This window comes from Onychomys torridus, chromosome 22, assembly GCF_903995425.1.
Source record: "Onychomys torridus chromosome 22, mOncTor1.1, whole genome shotgun sequence".
NCBI lineage: Eukaryota > Metazoa > Chordata > Mammalia > Rodentia > Cricetidae > Onychomys > Onychomys torridus.
The window spans coordinates 15,941,521-15,951,463 of NC_050464.1; the positions used below are offsets into that span (position 1 = coordinate 15,941,521).

A 9,943-nucleotide genomic window follows, 5' to 3' on the forward strand; every position below is an offset into this window, starting at 1 on the left:
AAGTTCAGTTCCCAGTCCCAGGATGGACTGGAGCTTGCTATGTAGACCAGGCTGGCCTTGAACTCAGAGAACCACCTGCCTCTGCCTCCCAGTGACTTGGTTTTTGAAACTGAGTCTCACACACTGTAGCCCACCGGGTGGCCCTTCTACCAGCTTGGAAATCGTGGTAGTCTTCTTGCCTCTGCCTCCCAGGCGCTCGGCTTTACAGGCATGCAGCTCCATGCTGGACACCGTTTTGAACATTGTTTCTGGGAAGTGCCAAGGAGGGCTCTCCAGGTGTGGCAGTTGGGAGTTCGTTCCTGCAGTCTTAGTTAGGAAGTAGGTGGAGACAGGAGGATCAGAAGTTCAAGGGCTGCCCAGGCAACCTGAGCCCTTGTCTATAAAAACAAACAGAAAGAGCCCCAAATACACAAAAGGTTCATGATTTTGCCCCAAGCCAAAAGCGGTAAAGTTGGAATCAACATAGATATCCTTTTTCTTCTTTTTAAAAAGAAATTTTTAAAAAGTAATTCTGTGAATGTGTTTTGTCTGTGTAAGGTGTGTGCACGTAAGTGCAGGTGCCTAAGGAGGCCAGCAGAGGGCACCCAGTCCCCTGAAACCGGAGTTACAGGCAGTTGTGAGCTGCCTGACAAGGGTACTGGGAACTGAACTTGGGTCCTCTGCAAGCCATCCTCTAGTTTAGTGGTTTTCAACCTGGGTGCTGTGACACCAAAAGGACCCTCAGAAAACACAGATATTTACGTTATGATTCCTAACAGTAGCAGAATTGCAGTTATGATGTAGCAATGAAATCAACATGAGGAGCTGCACTAAAGGGCTGCAGCATTGGGAAGGTTGAGAACCACTGAGATAGCCCTCATGATATAGTTTTATCTAAAGCTTTCATTGGGGCACTGATGTGGCTCAGTGGTAGAGCACCTGCCTAGAATCCCCCAGTGAGGGGCTGGGGTGTGGCTCAGTGGTAGAGCCCCTGCCTAGAATCCCCCAGTGAGGGGCTGGGGTGTGGCTCAGTGGTAGGGTGCTTGCATAGCTTGTGCAAGAACCTGAATTCAATATATAATTGAATATACACACAAACACAGGCACTGTGTGTGTGTGTGTGTGTGTGTGTGTGTGAGTGAGAGAGAGAGAGAGAGAGAGAGAGAGAGAGCAAATTTTGTCAGTGCCAGATGGAAAACTGGGGGTGGGTCGTTAGTTTAAGAAAGGTGGATGAGGAGGGAAAAGTGAATGGACGTGAACTGGAGGATGCAGCCAGGCACTGTGATGGGAGAGGGAACCCAGCAGAAAAGCGTGAACACCGAATTTTGGTTGAGAGTTTTGATTCCCGTTGTGAAGCCCAGATAGGTATTTAATCTTTTTAACGGTTGTGTGTGCTCATCATGTGTGTGAACCTGCCATGGCAACACATGTAGAGGTCAGAGGACAAACTGCAGGAGTTGGCATCCCTGGATTCAAGCTCAGATCATCAGCCTTGGTACTGAGTGCCTTCCCACTGGCCACACACTTAGACTTACACATGTATATGTTTGTTTTATGGTTGGTTGGTTTATATGTGTGTGTGTGTGTGTGTGTGTGTGTGTGTGTGTGTGTGTGTGTATGTGTGTGTGTGTGTGTTCTCTCTCTCTCTCTCATGGTGTTTTCTTTTTGGCAGTGGTAGGTACTCAACCCAGAGTTTCAAGTATATTAAACAGGTACTCTACCACTGAGATAGGTCCCCAGTTCCTGGGGTTTGTTTAGGTAGTTGGTTGGTTGGTTGGGTTTTGGTTTTCTTGAGACAAGGTGTCTCTGTATGTAGCTCAGGCTGGCCTCAAATCTACAGGAATTTTCTGCTTCTGCCGCCTGAGTTTTGGGGCTACAGGCATGCACCACCATATATCTAGCTTTTGTAAAACAGGATTTTAAATACCTTGGAAAGACACACAGCTTGAGTCATGGAATGCTCATTTAAAAACTGTGTTTATTGTTTTGTGAGTGAGTTTTGTTCTTGTTTCTGTTTGTCTGTTTTTGGTTTTTCAAGACAAAATTTCTCTGTGTAGCCCTGGCTGTCCTGGAACTTACTCTGTAGTCCAGGCTGGCCTCAAACTCACAAACATCCACCTGCCTCTGCCTTGAGAGTGCTGGGATTAAAGGCATGTACCACCACCACTAACAACACCAGGCTTTAGAAGTGTTTTCTAGAATGATACCTTGATAACTTTTCCTAAGAAGATACACACAGATGTCTATTCACCCACAAAGCAAACAATTCCACCAAAGTCCAACTTGGAGAAACTGTGAATTTCTTAGGGTTACTTGCAGGAGCATGGATGACCAAAGGCAGCTATGGCACTGGAAGGTCTACTTCACATGGGTGATGACTCACAAAAGCTGCATCCCTGGAGCTCCCTGTGGGACTTGTGGAGGGAGCTTGGGTTTTTCAACTTCAGGCTATTATATATATAAACTACTGAGAACATGCCAAGATCGATCGAGCTATCTATCTATCTATCTATCTATCTATCAATCAATCTACCTATCTAATCATCTATCAAGTCCTGTGTATAGGACTGAGAACTAGTTCTATCAAGACCCACCCCCCCCTTATGAATTTTGTTAGTTTCAGGAACTTTCTGAGCTTTCTGTGTTTTATCTACTTCCCGAGTCTTAAAGAGCCTCTTTCCAAGACAGAATGTTTTCATTTGGAGGGAAAAACCACACAATAAATGACTGGACCATTTAACATTTCCAGAAATCTAGCAAGTGAGATCCTGTTTTTTCTGCATCTCAATCTGCACTTTGATATCGTCAAGATTTTCGTTTTTTTTTTTTTTTTTTTTACACTTACTGTGTAACTGAGAATGACCTTGAACTTCTGATCCTCCTCCTCCTCCTACCTCCTGAGTGCTAGGATTACAGGTGCCCCCTGTTTTCTGGTTTATGCCTGGCTGGGGATGGAACCCAGGGTTTCCTGTACACTAGGCAAGCACTCTGTCAGTAGGGCCACATCCCAGCCCTTCACTGTGCTTTCAGTGTGCATTTCTCTAATGGCCAACCATGCTGAACATCTTGTGAAGTACTTACCATCTTTATGCCCCCTTGGTGAAATGTCCAAGATGTCTGCTAATTTTTTGTTTTGTTTTGTTTTTCGAGACAGGGTTTCCCTGTGTAGCTTTGTGACTTTCCTGAAACTCACTCTGTAGCCCAGGCTGGCCTCCAACTCACAGAGATCCGCCTGGCTCTGCCTCCCAAGTGCTGGGATTACAGGCGTGCGCCACCACCGCCCGGCTGATGTCTGCTAATTTTGTAATTGAGTTGTCTTTTCTTTCTTTCTTTGTTTTTTTTTTGTTTTGTTTTGTTTTGTTTTGTTTATGTTTGAGACAGGGTTTCTCTATGTAGTCCTGGCTCTCCTGGAACTCCCTCTGTAGACCAGGCTGGTCTGGAACTCAGAGATTCTCCTGCCTCTGTATCGTGAGTGGTGAGATTAAAGGTGTGCACCACCAGTGCCCATAGTGTCTTTTTGGTGTTTTTTTTTTGTTTGTTTGTTTTGTTGTTTTTTTTCTTTTAGCTTTACCTACTGATACATGGTCTTTGCTTTCCTGAAACATGTCCCTGCTTTCTCAGCCTTCAGAGAGCTCGGCTTACGGGCACCGTGCTGCTACTCATGAGAGTCAAACTCTTCAGTTCCCAGAAATCTGTGTACAGTCTAGATGTAAATGTTTTATTGAATGTGCGATTGCAAATGTGGCTTTCTGCCGGGTGGTGGTGGCGGCGGCAGCGCACGCCTTTAATCCCAGCACTCGGGAGGCAGAGGCAGGCGGATCTCTGTGAATTCGAGGCCAGCCTGGTCTACAGAGTGAGATCCAGGAAAGATGCAAAGCTACACAGAGAAACTCTGTCTTGGAAAAACCAAAAAAAGAAAAGGAAAGCAAATGTGGCCTCCTGCACCTTGTCCCCCTTTATAATTCACTTATTATTATTATTATTATTATTATTATTATTATTATTATCGCATGTGCATGTGTGTATGGTATACAATGGAGGAGAGATACGTGTGCCAGCCCCATCACCGTGTGGAGGTCAGAGGACAACTGTGGACTTGGTTCTCTTCTTCTACCTTTCAGTAGGTTCTGGGGCTCAAACTCAGGTCATCAGGCTTGGACAGAATTCACTTTACCCATTCAGCCATCTCTCCAACCCTTCTCTCTCTAGACAGGGTCTCACATGCCCAAGCTGGCCTCGAACTTGCTACGCAGTCAAGGATGGAATTGAACCCCTTAGTCTCTGGCCTCCACCTCCCGAGTGCCAGGACCAAACATGGGGCACCGCACCCAGGATCCTGTTTTCGTACTGTTTTGGTCTTTCATAAAAGCTTACTTTCCAAGACAGGGTCGTATGTTGTAGTTTGGAGCCCTCTGGCTCAAGATGGCCTCAAACCCATGGCAATCCTCCTGCCTCAGCTTCCTAAGTGCTTGTATTGCAGGCATGAGGCATCGTGCCCAGCCTTAATGGTTTTTCAATTTTATTTTTACATTTATTTTGAATGTGTTTGGGGAGTGTATGTGTGTAGAGGTCAGAGGATAACTTGTAGGAGTGCATTTTTTTTCCTCTTTTCTCCTACTATATGGCCCCTAGGGACATAGCTATGATCCTTAGGCTTCAAAGCATGTGGCTTTACTCATAGACCCTCCAAGTTTGAAATTCTTTTTTTTTTTTTTTTAAGATTTATTTATTTATTATGTATACAGAAGAGGGTGCCAGATCTCTTTACAGATAGTTGTGAGCCACCATGTGGGTGCTGGGAATTGAACTCAGGACCTCTGGAAGGACAGCCAGTGCTCTTAACCGATGAGCCATCTCTCCAGCCCCAAGTTTGAAATTCTAATGAACCAGTTTGTCTTCGTCCTCCACACTCAGCCATCTCCGGACTTGTTTTGACTACCCTATTAGAATTATTGTTGTTGTTGTTGTTGTTGTTATTATTATTATTATTATTGTTTTTTTGAGACAAAGTTTCTCTGTGTAGCCTTGCGCCTTTCCTGGAACTCACTTTGGAAACCAGGCTGGCCTCGAATTCACAGAGATCCGCCTGCCTCTGCCTCCCGAGTGCTGGGATTAAAAGGGTGCACCACCACCGCCCAGCTTTTTATATTTTATGTGCTTTAGTGTTTTGCCGTGGGTTTTGGGTCCCCTGGAACTGGAATTACAGGCAGTTGTGGACTGTCACGTAGGTGCTGGGAATTGAACTCAGATCCTCTGGAAGAGCAGTCAGTGCTTTTAACTATTGAGCCATTTCTCTAGCCCTCAACTGGCCTCTTGAAGAACTCCCTTACATTCCCTGGCTGTCATGGAACTCACTCTGTAGACCAGGCTGGCCTCGAACTCACAGAGATCCACCTGCCCCTGCCTCCAGAGTGCTGGGGTTAAAGGCGTGCACCACCACTGCTGGTGGCTCCATGCTATCATCCTAAGGCTCTTTTCTTTCCCTGGCTTGTTTCTGCAGTATTTGAAACAGAATTATTTTTGCACTGTGCTATGTCTATATTTCTGCCAGAAAATGAATTGGCTGGGGATATAATTCGGATGATAGCAAGTTCAAAGCCCTGGGTTCCATCCCTAGCGCTGCATAAATCAGGTGTGCTGGCCCACACCTGTAATTCCCACACTTGGCAGACAGAGGCAGAAGGATCAGAACTTCAAGAGCATTCTCAGTAAGTTTGATGTCAGCCTGTCTAGAAGGGACCCTTTTTCAAAAGGGTTTATTTTACTTGTTCGTTTCTGAGTTCTCTATTTCATTGACTTTTGTAACTATACATCTGCCAACAGCACACTTTTCTTTCTTTATTTGGATTTATTTTATTAAAATAATTATTTTCTCATGCAATATATCCTGTTTAGAGTTTCCCTTTCCTCCACTCCCAACCTCCCACCTACTCTCCCTTCCATATCAAGCTAGTGGCTGACTCTGTCCTCCGATCCCCAGGCAAGTTTGTTAGGGAACACAATATATTACAACTCCCTTTCTGTCTCTGATTAGAAAAGAACAGGATTCTAAAAGATAACAACCAAACATGACAAAATAAAATATGATAAGATGAAGCAAAAACTATTATCTCAAAGTTGGTCATGGTACCCCAAAAGGAGATCTAAGAACAGGCACAAGGATCGGAGACAAACTCATTCTTAGCGTCGGGAATCCCATAAAAACACTAAGCTAGTAACTATAAGGTATATGTAGAGGACCTGACACAGACGTGTGTAGGAGCTGCAGCACACTTTTCTGAATGACTGTATTTACATAGTTAAGTCTTAAGGGGCCAGCAAGATGGTTCAGAGTGTAAAGTGGTTGCTGTGTGAGGCTTTGGTCCCCAGAACCTTGACTCCATAAAGTGTCACAGTATGCTCCCCATTATCATACACACAATAATCATAAAGATTTTTTTAAGGTACATTATTTATTTATTTATTTATTTAGGTTTTTTCGAGACAGGGTTTCTCTATGTAGCCCTGGCTGTCCTGGAACCACTCTGTAGACCAGGGTGGCCTTGGACTCATAGAAATTCTCCTGTCCTTGCCAAAAGCTGGGATTAAAGGAATGTGTTACCACTACATAGCCTAAATTTTTTTTTTTTTTTTTTGTGTGTGTGTGTGTGTGTGCGTCTGAGCACCCACATAAGCCAGAAGAGGGTGTCAGGTCTCCTGAAGCTGGAGTTATAGGTGGTTGTGAGCCACCCAACATGGATACTGGGAACTAAACTCAGATGCTCTGGGAGTCATCTCTGAAGACCAGCAAGTAGCTTAACTGCTGAGACAATATTAGTCCAACAACTTTGCAAAATTATTTTATTTTTCTTTTCATAAGTTTTAGGATAAATCCATCAAGATGGCACAGTGGTGCACACCTGTAATGCTAGCACTCACGAGGGGCATGAGTTCTAGGCTAGCTGAGCTACATTGCTAAACCCTATCCTCCCCACAAGAGATTTATTTGTGTTTTATATCTGCAAGTCTTCCTGAGGTTTCACCTAAAACATTCATTAAATATAGAGATCAACTTGGAGCAAACTGACGTCTAGAATGTCAAACCTTCCATTTCAACACAAACCCCAGAGGCTAGGGATGTAGCTCAGTGGACGGTGCCTGCTAATCCCAACATTCACAAGGGGGGGGAGGCACAGGGATCAGAAGTTCATGGTCATCTTTGTCTATATAACACGGAACAAAGTTCTCTTTCCAACCTTCAATCAGATTCTGCCCAGGTAGGTGGCCTGGGGGTGTAGTACGAGTTCCCAAATACAGGTTTCACTCATTTCTGTAGGGAACTGTCCAAGGCTTTACCTATCTGGACGGAGAGCCAGGTCCCCGCTGTGAAGGGACTAGGAACCCAAGTATTTGCAGTCCCTGTCCCTTCCGCCAGGGGGCAGCCCGTCACGACCCGCAGCTCGCGGGTAGCAGCTGGTGGAGTGCTGCGTGGAGAGGTGTGGCGGGAAGCTGCAAACGCTCGGCACCTCGCGTGGGTCCCGGGCAAGAGGGAGGAGCCCAAGGTGGACATCCGGCCTTAACTCGATCCCCTCGATCTCTCTGCGTCCGGGGCTGCCAGGACCCCAGCAGGCAGGTCAGCTGTCAATCCCGGGGTTCAGAAGTGCGATAGATGCGGACTCCAGACTTGCCCCCGGGACCTGGGCGATCCCAGCTCCTACACCGACCCGATCCCCGCCTTTCCCAATCCTGCAGATCTCGAGAGCTGCCTCCCTCCTGGATCCTCGAGTCCCGCCCAGTCGAGGGGGGCGACGACAACCTGGGATACCCGCACCACGCCCCTCTCGGCCCCGCCTTTATCGACGAGTCCCGCCTCTGACAGCTAGCCCCGCCCACGCTGCGCTCAAGACTAGAACGCCTCGAGTCCGGAAGTCTCGCGAGACTGCAGCGCCCGTGCGCAGGCGCCTGAGGCAAGCGGGGGTGGGGGAGTGGGCCGGAGGACGGAGGCCGGGAAGGCTACCAGCGGATGGGTTCCGGCTTGCGAACGGGGGTGCGCGTGCGCAGTGCGTAGTCCTTGCGGGCGCCGCTCTCCGGCGTCCCTGGTGCGGCCGCTTCTTCTTCTTCCTTCTTTCTCTGGGTGTCTGGGGCAGCAGCGCCCGGCGGGGTCGGCCGGCCAGGCGCACGCGAGTGAAGGGCACCGTGGAACGGAGAAGGTAGGCGGGGAAGCGCCGGGAATGGGAACCACGTGACGAATGAATTAAAACTGGGACTGGAGAAAGCGGAAGTGGGGGGGGGAACTGAGAGGCTGGGGCGGGAGAGGGTCGCCGAGGGCGCCCCCTTCTGGTTGCACCCTTCGAAAGCCGGGCAAGAAGGGGTTCTCTTGTCATTCTCCCTGCATCTCGACCCTTCTCCGTGCCAGGACTCAGAGCATGGCGGAAAACAGAGAGCCCCGTGGTGCCCTCGAGGCCGAGCTGGACCCCGTGGAGTACACCCTTCGGAAACGACTTCCTCACCGCCTGCCCCGGAGGCCCAATGACATCTACGTCAACATGAAGACTGATTTTAAGGCCCAGCTAGCCCGCTGTCAAAAGCTGCTGGACGGAGGCAGTCGGGGGCAGAACGCGTGCACTGAGATCTACATTCATGGCTTGGGCCTGGCCATTAACCGCGCCATCAACATCGCCCTGCAGCTGCAGGCAGGCAGCTTTGGCTCCCTACAGGTGGCTGCCAACACCTCCACCGTGGAGCTGGTGGATGAGTTGGAACCAGAGACTGACTCCCGAGAGCCACTGACCAGGATCCGGAACAACTCGGCCATCCACATCCGGGTCTTCAGGGTCACGCCCAAGTAATGGAAGGGAAGCTGACTTTCATCCTCCAACTCCTTTGTGCACACACATCCATGTGGCTGAGGTTTCTACTGATTCATACGGCTCTTGTTTGGGCATGGACCTCTTGTCACGTTACCTCAGCCTAGAGAACTGTAAATGGAGAGCCCCAGAAGGGAATCCTCCTTGTCCTGTACAGTAAAAGTATCAAGTTGTGTTGGTGCCGGGCGTCCCGTGGCCTCTGCTTCCTTGTGTAATTCTGTGTGGACTTGAATAGGAACGGTCGGAAACAAGTACCTAGGCCAGGAAAGGAGCCCACATTGTACTACAGTGTGACGTGAATCCAGTTTGTTGAGTGTATCACGGAGGCTCAGTGTGCTCTCGGGAAGACTAGAGAGTAGACGCTCATCTGTTGAGCTAACTGCAGCTGGGGTGTATCAGGCTCCTCTCTCTCTCATGGTTCCCAAGGGTGGGAATAGAGAAGGTTTAAAGGAAGGAAGTGAGTTGTGGATGTAACTCAATGGGGGAACTGTCCTAGTGTTCCCTAGTTGCCTAGCACAGGATTGGGCCCTAGGTTCGAGCCCTACTAACCACAAGAATTAAGATGGAGGGTGACTGGGGAGATGGCTCCATGGGAAAAAACACTTGCTGAACAATCCACAAATCCTTGAGTTTGGATACTCAGGACCCATTTTACACTGGGCACTGTAGCTCTCAAATTGACTTCCCTTGCTTCTGTAGGGAGATGGGTGTCGCGTGGGATCCTCTGCAGCTTGTGGGCTAGCCAACAAGAAGAAACCCTGTTTCAAAGTGAAGGTCAGGATTGATGCATGAAGCCCTTTGTCTTAGATGTAGCACATGTACCCATACTCACATAGAATAAGGGCATGCAAAAATAAAAATAAATAAAAAAAGATGAAGATTGTAGTTTTCTAAAATCAGCTTCCTTGAACTGACAGTTTTGTTTGCTGGAAGCCAAACCTAGATCCAAGGTGTGCTAAGTAAGTGTACTGATGCTGAGCCACAGCCCAGCTCTTCAATGGTGGATTCTAGGTAACTCCTCTCTCTACTGCTGAGCTAGGCCCCAGCTCTTGAACACCTTTGACTGTGCCACTTAATTCCAGTTTCTGTAGAGCCCACATGTTTCTGGACGTTTTTTT

The 9,943-nt window shown here is 47.9% G+C and overlaps 1 protein-coding gene across 1 annotated transcript; it reads left to right on the top strand.

Moving 5' to 3' along the window:
- Window positions 1-7,743: 7,743 nt before the first annotated feature.
- On the top strand, window positions 7,744-9,012 carry Pop7 (POP7 homolog, ribonuclease P/MRP subunit). Its single transcript, XM_036171954.1, has 2 exons — window positions 7,744-8,168; window positions 8,375-9,012. The coding sequence occupies exon 2, from the start codon at window positions 8,385-8,387 to the stop codon at window positions 8,805-8,807; it is 423 nt and encodes a 140-aa protein (XP_036027847.1). The 5' UTR covers window positions 7,744-8,168; window positions 8,375-8,384; the 3' UTR covers window positions 8,808-9,012.
- The last annotated feature ends 931 nt before the right edge of the window (window positions 9,013-9,943 follow it).